General features: G+C 40.0%; 1 protein-coding gene across 5 annotated transcripts in view; it reads left to right on the top strand.

The window, feature by feature from the left end:
- LOC306830682 (muscleblind-like protein 1) overlaps positions 1-21,282 on the top strand; it is a 56,770-nt gene extending 35,488 nt beyond the window's left edge. For 3 of the 5 annotated variants that reach the window (XM_079354287.1, XM_079354285.1, XM_079354286.1), the window contains 9 exons: positions 5,384-5,554; positions 10,455-10,673; positions 13,601-13,840; positions 14,909-14,962; positions 15,780-15,930; positions 16,930-16,965; positions 17,705-17,796; positions 18,130-18,203; positions 19,715-21,282. In XM_079354287.1, coding sequence (XP_079210413.1) covers positions 5,384-5,554; positions 10,455-10,673; positions 13,601-13,840; positions 14,909-14,962; positions 15,780-15,930; positions 16,930-16,965; positions 17,705-17,796; positions 18,130-18,186 — 1,020 coding nt within the window. In that variant the 3' untranslated portion in view covers positions 18,187-18,203; positions 19,715-21,282. The remainder of the gene's footprint in view (positions 1-5,383; positions 5,555-10,454; positions 10,674-13,600; positions 13,841-14,908; positions 14,963-15,779; positions 15,931-16,929; positions 16,966-17,704; positions 17,797-18,129; positions 18,204-19,714) is intronic. The other 2 variants (XM_079354289.1, XM_079354288.1) reach the window with 2 other exon arrangements.
- The last annotated feature ends 761 nt before the right edge of the window (positions 21,283-22,043 follow it).

Genomic DNA, 22,043 nt, shown 5'->3' with positions numbered 1-22,043 from the left:
GTTCCTGTTTTTTGTCTCTGTTGCTTGTCCGTGAGATGAATACTGCCATGGGTTTTATTCACTGCGATTCCACAGACACATCTTTCAGAGAGCTGCCAAAATACCACAGGCAACCAATAATACAGACAGTTTGAGCTTTTGAGCTTAGTCCACACAAAATGCACACACACACACACACACACACACACACACACACACACACACACACACACACACACACACACACACACACACACACACACGTGACCCAAGTGCTTGACCCTTAGTTTGTCAGAAATTTTACTTCCACCAGACATTCTTTACAATATTGACTGAGCAATAATTGTAATCACAGTGATTAGACAAATGATTAATGGAGAAAAGATACGGCATCAGTTAAATTGATGACCCCATTTTTTTAAAGTTTACATTTTACCAAACCATTTTTTTAAGCATTCCTTTCATTTGTCCTTTTTTTATTTAACAGAGATAGGCCCTGAGATTTGTTTCCGTATAACTAATTCATAATCATCAATAACATTTTGCAACTTCAAAGCTTTTTTTTATTTTAAAAAGAAGTCAAAGTTGGGTTGTGTTTGTCTGCACTATTTTTATGCGCATGCAAGCGTAGGAGCAAAAATATAGCTGAAAGATATCTGGTGTAATGAGGCCAAGGTGATTTATACTGCAAGTGCAGAATCCTCTATTTTACCAGCACGTACACACACACACACACACACACACACACACACACACACACTTAAAGAGTGCAACTGTGACAGCTGGTTCACTGTCTTTAAATTGCTCCCCCATTAAAAGAAAGACAAACTGTGCTTTGCCACAGAAAAACCTACATTTGGTGGTACGACAACTCCATGTAAAGGCTTTAAAATCAAGGAATGTTTGAAGATTATTTTTTAAGGACTCATATCATATTATTGCAAAGGCATGCAGGGAGGAAAAAACAACAACTAGTCAACACAGTCACTTGACCAAAAGAGCAGGGCAATCAGCATTTTGCGTGAGAGACTAATGCTTACATTGTTAGCATATTAGAGTCTCAGCGGAGGACTTGCAGACAGGTGAAGGAGGAAAAGAGTCAACTCAATGAGTCTTGCACGTAGTCGTGCAGTGTAGCCAGAGGGAGCACTGCTTTGGATCAGACAGCCTCACCATTAAACTGATCTGACACTGTTTAGACAGCGGAGACAACAACAGCCGAGCAAAGAGGCAGGAGAGAAGCTAGGACATTAGCATCACAGGGAGTGTCGGGTGTGGAGGGACATCAGTCTCTGGCAGGACTGAATTGTGCACATGCAGCAACAGATTAATGGAGCTACTGGTAAAAACAAAGGCGTAGGGCTGTATTAGAGTGCTGACCTTTTTGGATTCAGCTCATACAATAATACTTGGAGGTAAATCCTCATTGTTGCAGGCATAATGATGAGGATGTTCACCTTCAGCCTAAAGATACCTTAATGTGCCACTGTGCGTTCTCAAATCCAAGTCATCAAATACCTCAGCTTGGTCGATGGCCCAACAAGTGAAGCTGAAGGTTATTGTCTCTAGCTTTGTCTGGGGATGCCTCCTCTATCTTATTGGCTTAACATTGGCATTTAGGGGTGATTGAATGGAAAAGTTAGACTTTTTTTAAAGTTACATACGTATGCTAGTTGCATAAACTAGTGTTTTAGTACTCAAAATTGATCTTGGTCTCAATACCACTTTTTAAAGGTCTCGTCTCAGTATGGAAAACATTTTTTATTCCACCTTGTCTCAGTCTGGGTGGACTCCAGATTTGAAATCAAGGCCGGTGAAAACCACCACTGATTGGCTATTTTTTTTTTTTTTTTACATCAGTACTATATTATAAGTAAAATGCTTAATGAAAGAATAACTTCATGCCTGACATGTCTCAGAGAACTCTAATCATAGTTATGCCTTGGTCTCAGTTAATGTGGTTCATATGTACTTTTGTATTGCATGTTTGTAAACTTTGCCATAGTCTATACATATTTATAGCAGAAATCTATTATCTTGTTTTTTTGTTTACCTAACCTGCTTATGTGCCTAAACACAAGTGAGTTTAACAGTGAAGCTCATTGGTAATGACTTTTCAACTGTCATAAAATCTCTAATGTTTTTCAGATGTTTGATTTTTCTTCGAAATGATCACCAGCTTGATTACTTTATTTCAAAAAGTCTATCCAGATGTTGCCTTTTAATAACTTCTAAATGTAGGCAAACTGACACTAATGTGGCAACTGATCAAACAGCTGTTTTTGAAGAATGGGGGATTTAACACCTGCAGGCTCAGCAGTGTTCAAAAGGAGTACATAATCTACAGTACTTTTACAAAAAAAATATTCACTATTAAAAACATCAAATAGTTTACCAATCATTAAAGTGATTGTAGAGCAACATTTTGCACTATGTGACTCTACAACTACGTCTTATTAAACCTCTGCATAATCATTAAAGACAATGACTTTGCCATCAGAACAAACATGAGAGGACTAAATCCATCAAAAAGAAACATTGTTAAACTAAACTGTTCATCTGTCATATTGTTGTGTTTGTTTCCCTTCCAGACGTTTTAACTCTCCCCTCCAGTTTTGCTGTTAGTAAATTCCAAGGTCACAATAATTCAGTCTGCTGATTCAGCTGCCAAACATTTATTCATTCACCACAAAGTATTCTTCAGTTTGAAGAAAATGTCATTTCATCATTTAAGTATTACAGCTGATCCTTTTCTCAAAATAACTTGACACGTTAAAAATGTCAAGAAGAGTTCTGCTCTTCTCTTTTTTTTCACCTGCAGTGACAGACTTCTTGCCATGGGACAGTCGAACCAAGTCTTAAACCCTAGAATATTATCACTTCTTACGATGATAGCCTAAACTTGTTTAAACTGTTTATTTTTGGAAACACAAGAAAGTGAAATAAGCACTAATAAGGAGATCATTTCTTGAAATGAGATAGATTTAAATTCTGTATGACACTCTTTAGTTTCCTGTTTGCGTCTACTCACTTCTCAGGGAATTACCAGCCTATTAAGCTGATTAATGTTACGAGCTAGCCACCAATTTCATCTGTCTGCTGTTTATGGCTTTGCGAGGAGTTTAGAGTGGCTTTCAAAGTCCTTTGGTTGAAAAAAAAAAAGATAATGAAAGCGTTGAGACAAAACTAACAGAGTAAATTTGCAATCTAGGAAACCAACGCAAGCCGGAAAGCTTTAAAAACAGCAAAACAAAACATATCTAAAGAAATGCTTCAGTGGGTAGTTAGAGCTTCAAAGTTTGGTGACAATTATTTCAAGTCCAGAAAATTGGTGTCAATCAAAGAATAATTGGGATTTGTTGTAATGAAAGACTGCATTGTCGCAGTTGCACACAAACACACACTCACTCAGACACACGCAGAGACCCGGCTGGAGTTGACATACTAGAGTCTAGTCACCCGGCGGGAATTTGCCTTGTAAATCAAAAGACATTAGCCAATTAGTGCTGATCAATAGTTGCAGCCACACAGGGAAGAGCTAGACTGGGAGCATTTTTAAATACGTGCCTGGAGGCCTTTCTGCCGACTGGGACTTCTAACACTCTCAGCTCTCGACCAATGAAAATGCTGCAAGAACTCTTGACATTCTGCCGCTCTCCAATGCAGAGTACCTTTTCTTGCTGTATCCAGGCAGAACAGCCTGCACAGAGGATACAGAGATGGAGAGATAGAGCGCGATGTAAGAAGAGGAAAAAAGCGAGGTGGGAGGGGGAAAAAAAGAGTGGGAGAGTGAATGTGTTAGGCTGTGAAAGCAGGTGTCATGGTGGGCCACAGTGGGCAGTAGGTAATCGCACTGAGATAAGCACCATCGTGACAGCCAACCGCCAATTCCCCATGAGAGGTGGTAGTGTGGAGTTCCTGCAGGGTTGGTCTACCCATCCTGTGGAAATAGATTCATATAAAGGAGTAATGGGAAGAGATGGAGAGAGGATGCATTTTGATGGAGGGCACATCGAGGCGTACATGTTCACGGTCACAGATTACAGCCTATAGGATGCATGGGAGAAGTGATACAGAAGGAAAAGAATATAGAATAAAGAAGGGTAGTGAAGAAAGAGGAGGAAATATCTAAAATATTACACCCATCCAGGGGGGAGTGTTCAGTGGAGTAGGCATTATGAGAGTGAAAATTGCATTCCCTCCTTCTCCCCTTGGGCTGCGGGCTGCTGGATGAATATAATCACACACAGCACGGAGCAGCACCCAGAAACACAGTGCACACACAGTCTGCGGACACTAGAAGAATATAGATACAATGTGTGTGTGTTTGAGTGTGTGTGTGGGCGTGTGTGTGTATTTATTGTCACAGAAGTCTCTAATGCTGTTTCGATTTTGCACTTGTTTTGTCTGTTTCTGAAATCATGTAAAATATTGACACATAGGTAATTTGTCTCAATTGGTAGGAGATCAATAGTGATTCACTGTGTGTCGTAAAACATCAAGGATCAGCCTCCAAGATGGAGGAGAGGCATTTCTCTTTTTGGCGAAAGCAATGGAAAAAAAAAAATCACATTCTGTCTTCATTTATTTTATTTTTTTTACCAAGACAAACCCTGAGCAAACACTGAGAAACTGAGCAAAGTAAGCAATCTTTATGGACTTGAGCGTCTTCGGGTTTACTTTACAATGATGCTATGCACAAGTGAAGTGAGGTGGAAAGTGTCCTAATTTGTCCTAATTTGACTCATGATAGATTATTTGACCAACAGGAAAGTGAATCTGCTCGTGTTTTGATAAACTAAAAATACATAATAGTTTTTTCATGCAAAAATGTCGAACATTATCTCACTTCGGATTCCTTCCTTTTCTTTTTTCATTCAGTATTAAAATGGTTTTTTTTTTTTTCAGATTAAACAAAAATTGTAAAACTTTTAGAGCCCTATTAATGTGTTAATCATGAACAATGATAACACCATTGAATAATTGTCACATTGGATAATGAACAGCATGGGTATCAATACTGAGACAGTGTGTTATTCCGTTTCTTTGTGTATAACCCTCTTTTAGTAGAAGCAGATAGACTTGCTAATCCTCCTTATCTTGGCTCTTGAAGCTAATTTGTCTCTCGATGGACTTCCAGAAAATAGGGGAGGGTAGCAAGGGGGGAAAAAGCATATCTGATCGGTCTTCTTCACAATAAAACCCAGTGGCAGACCCAGATGTCAGGGATGTTAGGTCAGCGACCGCTAAATGGGAGGGCAGCAACCCAAGTCAAGGCTCATTACTTCTTTACATTAGGAAGCACTTGACAGAAACATTCTTTTCATGTGTCTCTTTCCATCCTCCTTGCCCTTCCTTGTCTCCTCCCCCCCCCTCCCTCCCCCTCCCTCTCTCTCTCTCTCAGGGCCGCTGCTCCAGAGAGAACTGTAAGTACCTGCACCCTCCTCCCCACCTAAAGACGCAGCTGGAGATCAATGGCAGGAACAACCTCATCCAGCAGAAAAACATGGCTATGCTGGCACAGCAGATGCAGCTTGCCAACGCCATGATGCCCGGCACACAGTTACAACCAGTGGTGAGTGCAAACTTATGACTACATTCACATAAACAAATACAAACAAAAACGACTGAAGCTGGCCTAAAACTTAACACAAATGCTTAACTTATTGTCTGTGCATGAACTATTTATAGACCCTATAATCCCTATAGCAGGCTAGGTGACATAACATTTAGGCCAGTGGCTCGGCTAACCACCACCACAATGCAGAGAGCGCCCCTTTTAGGAAGATTCTTTACTCAAAAGAGCAAACAGAGAGATCCCTGACTTGAACGAGGATTCCCGAAGGCTGTCCGGCTTCATGGATGTGGCCTTCTGGCAATCCAAGCAGATCAATTTCCCTGTTAGCGTGTCTCCAGGACACAACTCTCTGGCACCCTGTTGCAGGCCCATTGTTCTGCTCCTCAAAACAAACCACTGGTAATCCTGGGTTGTCCGTGGTAGTAACAAAGGCTCTGACAAGTCAGCCTGCACGTCACACCTGGGCTGGGCCTTTGAGCCTGTCACACAACTGCTCAGTCCCATCAACAACCAATCTCCTGGCAACCTCCTAAACACGTTGGAAGATTTTGAAGGACGCCGTGCTCAGACGTCCCAGGGACGGCCAGGCATTATGACACCCTGCAGTGCATTGTCACAGCTTCCACTTCTCTAGGCACAGAATGTGGATCCTGATAGTCATTGCAGCCTACAAGCATCTTCTCTTCATCCCCTCTTTACTCTAATAACATTAACTGGGGGGGGGGGGGGGGGGTCCATAATCATGCATACCCGCCTCTTCAATACTGTCACACACATCTCCCTGAGCTGTTGCGCTAACTGTGTATAGGAAAAATTAGAGGCCATCACGACTTGACCATGCCCATTTTAAAGCCCATATAGATAAATGACCACATTTTAAAACAATATCTGAGATATTCTGAGAGCAAAAGTATTTTGCATACATTTTCTGTTTTTGTTTTGTTTGTTTTTGTTTTCTTTTGATCAGAATTAAAATCATTGCAATGTTAATTGGAAATGTTTTTGTAAAGACAAATTGATTTCTGAACTCTTGAACTTGAAAGCTTTTTTTTGAGTGCCTTAAACATGCTTAATGGGAGATTAATGAATCTTTTCATTTAATTGTAATATGTTATGGGTAAAAAGTTAACTTTTTCTAATCAATGATGCTTTGATTTTGAATTTAAACTAGCCCAAACAAATCAAGCAAATCAGACCATTAGAGGGAAGATTGATTCACCTGTGCCGCAGCGTTTTTGTCAGAAGAGGTCATTAACATTAAGCTGCTAAAACTACCTTCATACATTTTTTCCAGGCCAAAGATTAACAAGAGTTGCATGTTAGACATTAAAAGGAAAACTGAATGAGATGGGGTTTTATTGTGAGAAAGCACAAGTTACACAAGATGAGAGGGGAAAAATACATCTCCCACATTTGTCCACAGGGGGCACTGGAATCAACACAAAGCTCAAGTTCCTTACAGGAGCTTAAAGTTCATCCACGACTTCACCCAATAGTTTCAAAGATTAAGAAAGAAGAAGAAAGCTATTGCATAAAGTACACTGAGGTGACGTCTTAAAAACGTTTTAATTTGTCCAATCTCCATATAAACATACAGTAATTTATGTACCATGATCCACAAGCAGTGGAGTGAATTTGTAAATTTGACAACTTTAAAGAGCTTGGGCACACACCCATACTCATACACACTGCTGATGGCTTATCCCCTCTATCTCGGGGGCGGGGGGGGGGGGGCCCATCGAGAGGAACAGAGGCAGCCATGAAAGGGTTTAAAAGAAGCACTAGATCTCCCCAGGACTGCAAAGCTTTCTCTTTGCTGTTTATGTCATGGGAAGAGAGAGAGAGAGAAAAGGAGGAGGAAGACAGGTTGACAGAGAAGGACACAGCACAAGAAGAAAGGGAGCGCTGAGTGAGGCAGAAGGAGATAAATGGGTAGAGTAAAGACAGGTCGGTAAAGTAAAGGAGATAGGGCGACAGTGGTGAGGAAGGATAGGTTTAGACCAGGACTGTGGGAGAAAAGTATGTGTGCAAAGGGAACAAAGGATAAGACTGGGTACTTGCCTTTCTAAAAATCAGTTTCCTCCTCAATCCTTCCCTTGTGTCTTGTAGCTGAGTTTCCTGCCCTCATACTCAGCAGCTTTAACACATTTTATCTGCTGCTCTGCCCCTTTTTTGGCCCTTACCTGCTCTCCCTCCATCCTTGTGTGTAGGAGAGAGCTTTCATTTCACGCATGGACATGTGCAGAGGGTGGAGTAATTAGGGTCCATTACAGCCTGCTGTGAGTGATGATGCTCATGATGCTTTTTATTACAGAGTCAACGTCAGCAGACAGGCAACATTGCAATTATGTTGTTGCACTTACTCACTCACACGAAAGAAAAAAAAAATCCACCAAAGGAAGCTTAGTACAGTTGCAGTCAGTGTATACAAATAAGTGAAAAAGAACCATGAAGTCTGCAAGGGAAGGTCTTTCCAATAGCTGTCTTACTTCTGTAATTACATTTATTTCCATGTTTGGTTTGTAAGAAGGAGTGTGTTTATAACTGGTGGCACAATAACACAGCAAAGCCTGGACTGTGCTCAGTGTACAGTTGTTAATTTAGCACTCCAACATCCTCAGAGGAAAACAGAATGTTTTTATTGTAAATCCACATTGCGCTGGCTCCCTGTCATGTTTAGAATTGATTTTGAAATGTTACTGATCCCTTTTAAAGCTCCTGTTGGTATTTCCCCAAATTACATTTCTGAAATGCTGACCCCATACGAGCCATTTCATCCCCGTCCCATGACCTTAGATCCTCAGATGGGGACCTTCTAGTCATTCCAAAGTTGAGGCTGACATCTCAAAGTGACTGTACTTGTTTTCAGGGTCCTCGACTTCGGTCTCAGTGGAAGGTATATCTGTGTACTATATTCAGATGTATTCAAAGTAGTTTAATCTAAAGTCATATGAAGAATTATTCACTTATTGTTAAGAAGACTGAAATTATTATTGGTGCCTCTATGTGACCTACAGCAAACAACAACAAAATCAAGTATGTCTATGTGGTTAACCTCTGTTACTGCTGAACAGGTTGAGCTTCAGATTAACAGCACACTGCTGCAACAGCTTTTGTTGGCATTTTTGGCAAATATTTTCAACAAGTATGACATCTGACGTTTGAAACAACAACCTTAATGTGTATAATAATAATAATAATAATAACAATACAACAATAATTTAAACTGTGTTACAGCCTGCCTATGCTATAACCAGTAGCAAAAAGTGGCTAATGTTAGCTTATCATTGAAAATGTTAGATTCAGTGGGTAAAGCCATACAATGTCACTGTTCTCTGATTAACTTTGATCTTTGGCCATCTAAAAACACAACAACTTTTTATTACTTTTAAACACATTGTTTACGTGCGTTACCTCGTTATAAAAGAGTGTGTGAAACTTTTAGCCTTGAAAATGACATGATATGACTCCTGTCAAGCAAGCACACACATTGTAGATAATAATAAGTATCAAAATCTTTTTTGTTCAACTTTATTGATTGTGCCGTAAGATCAGTTCTGTTTGATCACGTCCCCTATATTTTGCCTTAAAGTCTCTGAACTGATACAAAGGTCGTGTTGAAGTTTTTTTCTGACAATAAATTGTAATGAAGAAAAGTCCTTGTGATCTTTAATTCAAATTGTTGATCCAAATATGAATAATTACTATATATTAGCAAACCCGGTTTTTATGACTGGTTCCACCACTTTGGATTAGGGTAAATCGCTGTAACTCGAAGACTGTCAGAGGAAGAGCTATTCAAACACATCATTACAGCTGCATAACAACGTGCTGACAAGAAGCATGCAGTGAGAAATTATTCTGTTCCTACTGTGTAAAGATGCTCAATTTCACATAATTGTTTTCAATCCATTGAGACTGTGATTTATAGTTGGAATCTTTGCGACCTATCATCATTGGAAAACAGTCAATGCTAAGTGGAGAGACATCCCAGAAAAATCCATTAAAAGGATCACAAACTTTTGTAGGATGACATCATTGCATTGCTACAACCTCGTGATTGTGAATCTTTTATGTGACTTCATCTGATTTTTTTTTCTTTTCCTAAAGCAACACACTTATGTTTCTAGACCTTGTGACAGGACATAATTCTTTTTTCTAGAGGGCAGAGAGTCCACGCCATTCTTCCAGGTTTTCTGAGTCATCCTGGAGCAGTGAGGAGTTTTTTTTTTAAACAGGAATGTAAGCGTCCAGCCCTGCTGCTCTATTACTCACTATGTCGTGTTGGCAGGGACTCGGGAGACAATCCTCAGACTGGCCCTGAGGTCAGGAACGTGCGGGGAAAATTTACAGAGCACTACGTCAGTTAGCCTCCCCTCTCAGGAAGTTTTCTCTGTTAAGCACATACAGGCACTGTTTTTTTCAACAGTACATCCCCTCCCCTCGTTTTCCCTTGCACACACAGCTTGACGTCCCTCATCCTTATTACTTCTATATGTGTGATCTTTGGTGTGTGAAGCGTGTGATTTAATCAGAGCCGGTGGGAGTGGGTGACACAGCATACAAAGTACATGCCTCTTTTATGGGTGATGTCAAATAAAAGACAAGCAGCCATCAAAGACATATTGTGCTCCCTCTGATGTAAGCCCATTAATTGTGTATTTTTTTTTTTTTTTTTGCCCTCTTCTTCTCCCACACATCCTGAACCACAGTCCCTCTGATAATTGCATACCTCTCATATTTCAACATCTTCTGTCATATATCTTCAAAGGTATATTTGAGAAGCAGTAAAAGAAGATGGAATTATACTTGCTGGTTGATATATTTAATTATTCAACATTAAAACTAAATTTCTTAAAGTCCCTTTCACAACTCTCTTATTTCCATGTGCCCACAGCCCATGTTTTCAGTCACACCCGGCCTTGCAACCAACATGAATGCTGCTGCTGTGGCGGCTGCTGCGTTTAACCCCTACCTTGGCCCCGTGTCGCCTGGCCTGATGCCCGCTGACATCATGCCCAGTGCCCCTGTACTAGTCACCAGCAATCCCAACGTCCCTGTACCGGCGGCAGCTGCTGCTGCTGCACAGAAACTCATGAGGACGGACAGACTGGAGGTGAGAAAACACGCTTACACACATAGAAGCAGATGAAAACGAGGAAAATATGACCACACAGATGAAAAGATTTGATTCATTCTCCTCACTTTTAGATCAGGCAAATATGTCAAGACATATTAATAAAACAATGTCAAACACTGGACATGGTGAAGACTATTTCCCTAATATGCAAACAGTATGGACTTCCAAACTGCCTGTTTGAATCAGAAAGGAACGGGCTGAAAAACTCATGCCTCATCTGATTATGTTTGCAGACTTTAATTAAGTGTCTGGTACACAGTTTCAGTAACAGTAATCCTATTATCAAATTGCAGCCATTACCCAGACTTAGACAAAGAGACAGAGATGTTAATGAGAGTATCTGGTTGCAAACATCGCTGTTGTGTTGACGCTGCCTCCAATCGGCAGGAGGCAGACAGTATTGTTGGCACAAAATTAACTTAAAGTGTATATTCAAGAAAATCTTTAATACTTGCTTGTGAGCAATCGTTCGTGAGAAACCTGACGGTGGATGCTGCTCTTGCTGTGTTCAAATAATCATTAATTGGACAGTGAGTCAATCCCATCCATTAAGCAGCCCCACCCGGGAAACATTCACAGTGGAATAATGGGGAAATCGTTGAAGGCAGGCAAGAAGCGTGCGGTGACTTTACGAAGGTTACATTGAAAATGTATAGGGGTAGCTGGCTAATTAATGAGAGAGAAAGTCTCCTGGCCCTAATGGATAAGTGGTTGACACACATAGAGCAAGGGAAACAGGTCAATGACAGGAAAAAGAGATGGAGGGTGAGATAGGAAATCAATTTGTAGACCTGCTGTGGTCATCGAGGGAATGGTTGGGGAGAGAAAGATAACAAAAAAGAAAGGAGAGAGTTTTGATTGAATTTCATGGAAGAGTCGTGACTGGTGAGAGGAAGGAGACAAATTGAAAGCATTCTGCACAAAAGTCCAGTAAACACACAAGCAGATATGAAATATTTATTAGGCAAATGCAATAATTGGCAGTCGAGGGAAAATCTGCTCGCTTTTTCTCCTTCAAGATACTCAGGCCCAGTGGTCACCACGAACTGTAGAGATCAGTCTGGGTGTACTGATTCACATTTTTGATCGGGGGCCTTATAAGCCTCATTTGTCAGGATTTGTCTTCACTAAAAACATCTTCAAGAAAAGGGCCGATTAGTTTCTCTTGTGAGTTGTTAAAAAAAACACAGCATAGCACAGGACACACAACAATAACACAGGATAAACATAGCTGGAATTCAGTGGGCCGATACAGTCGTTAGATATGTTACAGGCTATTTCCTGCAGGCTGAGAGTAGTTCCTATTTTAGAAGAAAAACCTCAAGACTGTTTTCCCCAAGAAATATGTGCTCCCTCTCTATCTCTGATGAAGCTTTACGTCAGCTTTTCAGTGTGCATAAAATCACATGTTCCTTACCTAGAACTCACGGTGATGTAAATGGCCCAGAGGGACAGTTCCCATGGGGACAGAAATATGATTAACAGGCCCTTTTATTTGTTTGTCCAACTAAGCACTTTCACCGAGTTAGCTCTCTCTAATGCATGATTAAACACTGTTGAGAAAAAACACACACCTGGTGCAGCAAACATCACTTTGCTTCCATTAAGTCTTCCCTTTCTGTGCTAATTTCATTTCCATGCCGAGCACACAATCCCCCCCCCCACTCGGGACTCTTGCTGCGTCTCCTTGATCCGCGTCTCTCTGTCCCTTACTCTTTATTCATCAACCTGTCTTACATTTCCCTTTCTCTACCTTGTATCCACTCTCCCTCCCTCCCTCACCCTCCCTCATCTGCCTTTCCAACATCTGCCTGACAACAAGGCAGTCTCTCTCTCTCTCTTTAAAAAAAAAAAGAAGAAAAAAAAAAAAGACCAGTAGCAGTGGTGGAAGATTAATGTGTGTAGGTGTACATTCATGTATAAATCTTAAAGAGGTAAATAAGAGCATAAGAAAGACAGAAAAAAGAGAGAATCCTTGCTCCCTTCTCACAGATTGGTGATTGTGGATGATGATGTCACACAGCAGACAGAGAAGGGTTAGTTTGAAGATAACGCCGGTGGTGGCCTTTTGTCTGGCAGCCCCTCCACCGGCAAATCAAATCCTTTATGCATGCAGACAGTGAGACCGGTAAACAGACATTTGGCAAATTGCTTGTTCAATCATAATAACTGACAGATCAATACAACGTACCATGAAATTACATTTCATTTGAAGCAGGATAGGTTTCTGAACGAGGAACAGAAGAGGCTGATTGCACTCAAACAGACATGTTAAGTTATTGCCCAGCCCTTTAAGTGTCACAATTTAATCCAAGGAAAAGATGCTGCCTCATAATTTCAAAGTGCATCCACTGTGTGTGTGTGTGTGTGTGTGTGTGTGTGTGTGTGTGTGTGTAGGTGTGTGTGTGAGTGTGTGTGTTGTGTTGTGTTTTTCTGATTACGTCAGCTAAAGCCTCCCTCGAGGGTAGCCAGCCTCATATTTCCCATGAGCCTCATTGAGCCCTCAAATCCAGGCTGAGGCAATCAGCTTCCCAGCTGCTTGTGCAGATGCTGCCCCCTTCTGTCTCCTCTAAGGAATAACAACATCACAGCTCATTTGAATAATGGATAAATGTGGTGTGATTGATGAGTCTGTAAACACTGGTTACGGTCTGTTCTGCTTATCAATCAGCAGTAAACGCCGAACCTGTCAATAAGATTGGTTAGCTCTGTCTGCTAAAGTGATTGTCAAATTCTCAAGTGACTGAGCAGATTGATTACTTCATCAAAATGTGAAGTAAAGTGAACCATGACTTCATAATGAGTGTTCAGGCAGTGTGTGTGTCTGTGTGTGTGTGTGTGTGTGTTAGGTCTTATTGTCATGTAAACAAAAAAAGTCAAATGTTTGTATTTTTGTGGACCAGGTATGTCGGGAATACCAGCGGGGGAACTGCACTCGTGGGGAGAACGACTGCCGTTTTGCCCACCCTGCAGACAGCACTATGATTGACACCAACGACAACACAGTCACTGTGTGTATGGATTACATCAAGGGCCGCTGCTCGAGGGAGAAGTGCAAGTACTTTCACCCTCCAGCTCATCTGCAGGCCAAGATCAAAGCTGCCCAACACCAAGTCAACCAGGCTGCAGCCGCTGCAGCCATGGTAGGTATCTGAACACAGATTGTACAACATGAGGGGCTTTGGTCTAAGATTATTTATTCAACCAAAGCAATTACCAGCCAGATAAAAAAACAAAATGATTATAGTTTTGTATAGTCATTAAAAAACAAATCTTATATCATAATATAAGCCTTAACATTTCCAGTTTAAGTAATCATCTTCTACTCCAAACTTTGCGCACACATTGCCCTCTTGCCTGTTCCTGCTCTCCAAACACTACACTAAGAAATGCAGGCTGTGGTTATCATGCCAGTTAGTAACTGAATCTAGTGCTCCCGCTTCCTGCTCCAGGAATTATATGTTTATTTATGTCTCCATGTTTGGCTTCTCTCTGAGATATATATTCCATATTTAAAAAACAGTCACTGAAAAGCACTCTCTCATGGGCTTAGATTAAAAGCTAACACAGAGAATCTTGTGCTTGGATACTCATCGATTGGCTATCTGCTTTGTATTTATCTGCCTCCAGGAGTGCAGAATTGTTTCGGTCACTTTACTTAAATAACGGCAGATTATTTCAACTTGTAATGTGGGAAATGTTCAGCACTTAAAATGAAAGTGTTCTGGGACAGAAGTTGAATTGAGGTGTATTGTTCTGTTTGGAAAACGGTAATAACATTTTCAGAGACAGCAGAAGCAAGGGCGCAGACAACACAGATACAAAGTAAACCCGGCTTAAGCAACATGAGGTTCATACAGTGTTAACTGTACCAAACAAATCTGTAACTGGTAAATGCCTCTTTCTGGACCAGCACAACTTTTCACTCTAAGTTATTAAAGTGTTTATTTCAGGGCTATAATTCTCTTCTGTAACTCTACAGTCTTTAATGTGCATGCTCTAGTCCTGTTATTGTTGTATATTGCATTCCAATGATTTGTTTTTGTTTTATTTATTTGTTTTTTTGTTTGTTTGTTTGTTTTGTTTATTTCTCACCAACCCACACTGCACTGCTGCCCCCATGATGCACCTCCGCTTGCTGGTTTATGTTAATACGCTTGAAACCCCCATTGGCCCCATTGCCATCATGTGCTCGCTGCCTGCTAATTAAGACTCAGTCGGCTGTCAAATCACTGAAGCGACCCCTCGACGCAACCTTTGATCTGGTACTATGATCTTTACCTTTTAGCTTGGCATGTAGCTTCTGATGTAGTTGATCTCTTTCTGTAGCTCTTTCATAAATTAGTTTAATTTAATGATCCGAAGTGAGGGAAACACTGAGGCATGATGAACTGACTGAAGCCACTAGTTTTGTACATTACAAAATATATGCACCACACCATATTTAAACTTCACAATGAGAGAAATGTGAGTATGGATGAAAAACTCATTTTAGATTTGGACTTTCAATTAAAAAAAAAAAAAAAAACATTTTTACTTTCAAATGTCAGTTCATCACCTTAAGTGTATCTTATAACAAGGTTGCATGAAAATGTAATATTTCATAGTCTGCTAGTCTCTGCATGATGTTGTCACTTACACTCATATTGCATGTGTAACTGGACAATGGCTTAGAGTGTATTATTGTCATGGAGCTGGCAGTGCAGCTTGCCCTTACTACATCTTTTCTTTTTATGGTCCAACAATGAATACTATATTTGTACAATAATTATCTCTAATGATTGGTATCATGCCTTAGCCTACAAATTCAATGTCTAATGCACTGTATTATTCAAGGTCATTTAATAAGGCTCTGTTGAGGACTGCTTTTGTTGTTCCAGTCATTCAGTCAGTACCACTGTGTCTTGCTCTGACAGACAGTTATGTAGTCCACTGCCTGCTTGTGTATGACGACTGTTTGAAAAGAAAAAACGTCACCTTCTAACAAAACTCTTTCTTCTCTTTGTCCCAAATGTCACTGCCACCACCCTCTTGATGTCCCACTCTCCTGTCCCCTTTACTTTGGTGTTGTCCCCTCATCAGGGGCTCCCTCCTGTTTTGCCTCCTTTACCAAAGAGACCTGCACTTGAAAAAGCCAACGGTGCCACCACTATGTTCAACGCTGGTGTATTCCAGTACCAACAGGCCCTGGCCAACATGCAGTTTCAGCAGCAGGCAGCCTTCATACCATCAGGTAAGGCCCTAGTCTTCTCTGAGACACTTTTGAGGCAGTTATCCCATTGCCTTTGGCTGTCAGATCACATGCTGTTTATCAGAAAAGCAGTTATAGCTGTGAGTTAATTGTTGGTGATTTTTTATTTATTTTTATTTTTTTTAATAACATTAATTTGAATGCACATTTATATCCAGCATGGGTGAATATCAGTCAGAAGCAAAGTTGACCCCCAGGGAGAACTTGCCACACACATACAGCAAAAATCACAAACCACATAAGACATAAAACACTATACAGGACAGTACATAAAAAATATGAAACAAAAAAAACATCATTAAGCATCACATGCAAATGAGGGATATGACTGCACAAAACAAGAGGACTAAACAAAGAAAGTGGTGGTTGGTTTCCCTCCCTTTTCCAGTGGAAATGATGATCATTTAAGTACAGTATGTGTGCGTATACTGTTTTCAAACACACACAAACCCACACAGCTTATATCAGCTGCACTCCACTGGCCACTCCAAAGTCATCTTACACTGTGTCCCATATTCTTTTTTGACAGCCTAAGAATAGCCTGCCATCGATTCCCATCTGTGAGATATTCGGGTACTCCGATCCTCATACATCCCACAGCACCACACTGTCAGGTCACTGCTACACAATTTTAGGACCCTGAAAGCAGGTCATTAGAAACTACCAAAGTGCAACCATCTGTTACGCTGCTGACAGGAAACAGGGAGCACTGGTAGTGTTTAATCTGCTGTTCTGTTTGATAGACCGTAAGATAGAGTAAACTGAGGCTGGAAAGGCAGGAGTTTGAAGCTCTCCACGGAGACGGAGAAACTTAATTTCTCATGCATTCGCTTCATTTGTGTGATTGCAATAACTGTGCAAAAAAAAAGTGTACACAATCTGTTTATACCTGGGTCTGAATATATAACACTTGTAATGGATTTTCTTGATTTCTTCTCCTCCCTATTCACTCCACTCCCTGTTGCAATGCATGATGGGCAGGCTCGATATTGTGCATGACACCTGCAACAAGTGTTGGTAGGTGCCAGCTTTCCTTACTGAATATCTTTGAGCACTTTTTTAGATACACACATGTCATGAGACTCACCTTGTAATATTATCTATGACCTTGAGCACATTTTATTTAGCTTCATCAGTTTAGATCTAAACCTTACATGGCATATAAGTGATGAATTGCAAATTCTGATTTTAAATCCCAGTGGTGATTGGAGGTTACATGTTTAATTATACTCTGTTATAGATGTGTGTGCGCCATTTTAGCTCTGTCTGTCACCTAATGCTTGTTGCAGTTTAAAACCCACCTGACCCTGCTTCTATTTACCTCCATCCAAAGCTCTCTAACTCCAAGAGCACCTCATTATACTGTCTGGGTTTACATGCTACATAAACAGGAGGAGTTTTTAATGAAGTGGATGCGATGGTAGACAACTTTAAGTAATTGTGTAGCATTATTTATAGTAAACGAATCAAAGTGATTTCATGATTTTAGGCAAATCTAAAACTGAAGGTCTTCCAATTTGCTATTTTATAACAATTATAATCATTTCTCTTATGTTTCGGTTTTTCCTCTGCAGCATGTTTTCTGCTATTCTTATCTACAGTTTGTAAAGTGTAAATCTTAAAAAATGTATAACAACCTGGAATCGGATTTTCTCATGTTTATCAGCGTCCTATACACAGACGTAGAAATGAAGTGTGACTGATGAAGCTTTTAATCTGCTGTGGTTCAACTGCTCGTATGATCTTTCCCTCCAAGTTCCCATGATGCACGGTGCTACTCCAGCCACTGTGTCTGCAGCCACCACATCTGCCACAAGTGTTCCCTTTGCAACCGCAACAGCCAATCAGGTTTGCTCCTCTCCAGTCTCCTCTCTCTCACTTGTCTTTTCCTTTCTTGTATGAGCTTTGACTTTCAAGAAACCAATGGTTGTTTGTTTTTTTCATGTATTAAATCGTATGATTCCCATGTGCCGCTTAATCAAAAATGCATGAACGCTCCACAAGGCATATCACAAGGCTCTCAGAACATCTGATGCTGTGTTAATTTAGAATAAACATGCTTTTCTTTGTGAGGTGAATCCTATTGGTCCCCCATTTGAACTGATGTGTCTTCGTACCTCCTTTATGTTTATTTTTACATTTGCCCCTCTCTCTTTTCCTCTCCTTCTGTCTCTCAATCAGATTCCAATAATATCTGCAGACCATCTGACTAGTCACAAGTATGTGACCCAGATGTAGGAATCTCGATCACAACAGTATGTACCTCACCGCTTTATAACATCTCTCTCACACTATTAGGACCAACACTTACTTACTTTTCAGCCGAACAGCTTCGAAGTGCTCATGTGAACACTTAAACCCACTTTATTTGAGGAAAAAGGAACTTGCAAAGGGGATGCGTAAAGTGTGAAGTTATGGAAAATGCATTTCTTGCTTTCTTGCCAAGAGTAGAATACATTTTTCATGTGTCGAGTGTCAAACATACAGAAACAGAACAGGGGTTACTAGCTTGCCTTATTCTAATGAATGGACCTCTACTGTTTAACTGATGTGTTCTATCGAGTGTGTTTAATCTGCACCAAAAGTGACTGAACTTGTACTTTTGATTTTACTGGAGTTAAGCATGGCAGCATTTCTTTGGCTGGTGTCTCCTTTGATTAGAATATCACATAAAAGCTTAAGGTCTTTAAGAAACATGACCACATCCCCGCCAGAGATCTATTTATTTCTTGTTTGCCAACATAACTCCACCAGTGTGGATGTGTTTGCATACTTAATTCTTGCAGTCTTATTAATCAACTTGGCAAGAGCATAAAAGACAGAAAATAGTTACAGCCACAAACACACAATGCATAATAAATTTCAGTCATGAATTTGAAAAATATTGCTTAAATCAAGTTCAATGATATATGAAAATCATGTTGGGTTCTGCACATTTTTGTGATATTTCACTAATGACGTTAAATGCAGTGAACTATAGTGAACTAAGTACTGCACTGTTTCACTGGGATGCACACAGTGAGTAAGACTTGTTTCCTGTCATCTCATATTTTAAAAGAAAGAGAATCATTTCCTTAATTCAATTTTTCTTAAAGGCAGGTTTGGTAATTTTCTCCAGACACTCTTTCAAAGATTTTGGTTGAAATTGTCTTTAGGTCCAGACAGAACTCATTCATGTATTCCGAGAAAGAAACAAAGATAAGTTGTCATCTGTAGCAGTTGTAAGCATGTAAAAACTTCGACCAATGTCTGTACTAGGTTTGAGTTTTATAAAACCTGTCTCCCTGCTTGTTCCCTCCCCTATGCATACATGAGCCTACACTCAAAGCATAAGCTGAAATCAGCTTCTGGACCAATGATGCTAGTCTATATAAGTGAGGGGCCCAGCTTTTGTAGGAGCACAGAGGGGAAGGGGTGAGTGAATACAATGGCACGGAGACAACGCCACTTTCAAAATCATGCTAGTTTTCGAAAATTACCTCCCTTGCCTTTAAACAAGCAGTTTAGTTGCTTTAGTTGCTACACCACATCACAAGATGAGCTGTGCAGATGAGCTTTTATCACAATCTTTCAACAATTTAAAGAATCATGTTTTCCTTCTGCAGATATTGGAAACGTCCAATATCAATAATATAAGGGTATAACATATCTGTAAGTAGAGTTGACGATGGAGCAAGTTACAAAACTAGAGTCAGATTTCAGAGGGAGTTATTGTTGTCCCAGCTGTCCGTTTCTCTTCATATCTTCACCATGTTTTACCTTCCAGATGGAGCTGCAGTGTGCTGACATTGAGTCTATGATTAGCGCTCACCCTTCGCGTCTTGAACATCGGGGGGCATAAACGGAGAACCAAATCTGAAGTGGTTTGGAATAAATCTGCATGTTAACATAGGAGGCACAGTTTGTTTAGGATTGTTTTCATCATGCACACTCTTACATAACAACAGTAATGGACATCATTTGCATCAAAGACTGCCTTTCACTCTGTAGAGGCAAATTACCTTTATTCACCGGACACACTTTGAATGTCAACATGAGGTTAATGTGCGGAGCAGTCATCAAAAAAAAAAAAAAAAAAAAAAAAAAAGAGCGACTGGATTGGTACGTCCATTCATCAGGAATCATGACTTGAGTTTGTGTTTGTTCATTGGTTGTCATCTTTGACCGAAATGTGTTCATTTGTTTACACAAAGGCGCACCTTGTATGTCATTGTGAGGAAGAAGAAACAGATAATTTGACTGAATGCACAATTTTGTTTCTTGTTTCATTTTGTTAAAGCGGTGATAGGGGAATTATAGTACAGTACACTCAGAGGCCCAAATAGCTACTGAATGTCTGAGAGGTGTCTTTAAACCTTTGTAGCCTATCTAAGCACACGTCGTTTACCCTGCAGACGTCCCTGTGAAGTGCCATGAATCTCAAAAACACATGTACTGTATTGAAACAGTGTAACCAATAATCAACAACACCCTTTAAAATGTCTTACTTTTGGACTCTTTTTTGGACAGCATGAAGTATCTAATTTCGTGGCCTGTCATTCCAACAGCAAAACTGCTAATTGGAAACCCAAGATTGTCACATTTAAGCCCCCCCCCCTAAATATAGACCTCTGGGTGTTCAAAATGTGTATAGTCTAAAGGCAGATGTCGTATCAGGGGTCTAGGCATAAGAAATTGACCAAAGACTCCCCTCATGATCATGTTACGATAAATAGCTTACAAACAACAGGGCTTTAAGTTGGTATTCAAACTGCTGTGAGACACAAGTCTAAATTTAAAGGTGCAACTGATGTGATTTTTTTTTTCTTCATGTGTATGGTTGTTTATATTTTCAAGCAAGTTGTCAATGTTAATGGAGTGTTTGAGTGTGTATATATAGTCTGACATATTTAAGAATATTTCTTTCCTACCAGAGAACTGTTTCAGAAACTCAGCCAAAGTCTTTTCGTGTCATTGTCACAAGATATCGTGGGTAGACTAGGGGGAGAAAAATGTTTTTAAAAAAAAAGTGTATTGGTGGCAGCCCCAAAGAAGATGGTGTATAAGAGTAGATCTCTAGAACTCTTTGTTTTTGTCATGTTCTGGGTGTGCTTCTGGCATATTTCAATCTGTGGATAGTACAGGGAAGATGGCGAGAATTAAAACGATTGTATTACTCATCCAAAGCCTTAGAATGTACCATCGGGTCAGCACAATGCAACATGCCATTTTGAACCATCCAGTTGCCTAATCCACGCCATATTAACACACCTACACACACACACACACACACACACACACACACACACACACACCCCACACACACACACACACACACACAGTCACACACGAACACACAGAGCACTATGTATACGTCACTTTTTTGTCCGTGTTTTCTTAACTGTCTTGTAGGTTTTCTTTAGATTAGGAGTGTTTCACTTTTTTGTTTGGATGACTTTTTGATATTTAGTTCTGACTTTTAGTTTTGCCTATAATATTTATCTTTCTAAAAATGAATATTAGATAAAAGTGTGTCTTCATGTGTGTTCCCCATGCACAGTTTCCTGAAATTCCATGTATTGTTAATTTTAGTATGATTATGATTGTAAACTTAATATTTTATACGTTATGCATATTGTTGAACTGTATGCATATTGTTCATTTCTCTAGTTCTCTTTTGTGTTCTTTGAACAAAGATGTTTTATATAAGTATATAACAGTGATGAAATAACAGAACAGAGAGGCTAAGTTGTCACTGTGGCAACTGTTGCCGATAACCGAGTAATATTTTAATGATTGTAAGGTTTGTAACTAGTCATAAAAGAAAAAAAAAGAATATTATTATAAAAATCTAGTTCTTAGATGTTTAGAGTAAAGATGTTATTTTCTACTGTATCCATTTCAAATAGTAACTATTGTTTTAAGATTTTTACTCTCCCTGGAAATTGGGCCATGTTGGAAAACAAGCTGCATATTTGATCACTTTTTGGGGAGCGTTGCTGACGGGGTCAGGTGAATGAGGTAAGTAGGGAACCGAGTGTGCACACTCATCTCTTACTCAGCCATCTGCAAACACAAATGGGGATTCTGGAGGTGATAAAGGTGATAAAGGTTGA

This window comes from Symphodus melops, assembly GCF_947650265.1.
Source record: "Symphodus melops genome assembly, chromosome: 10".
Lineage (NCBI taxonomy): Eukaryota > Metazoa > Chordata > Actinopteri > Labriformes > Labridae > Symphodus > Symphodus melops.
The sequence above is the reverse complement of the archived record's forward strand: the minus strand, read 5'-3'. Positions and strand labels throughout refer to the sequence as shown.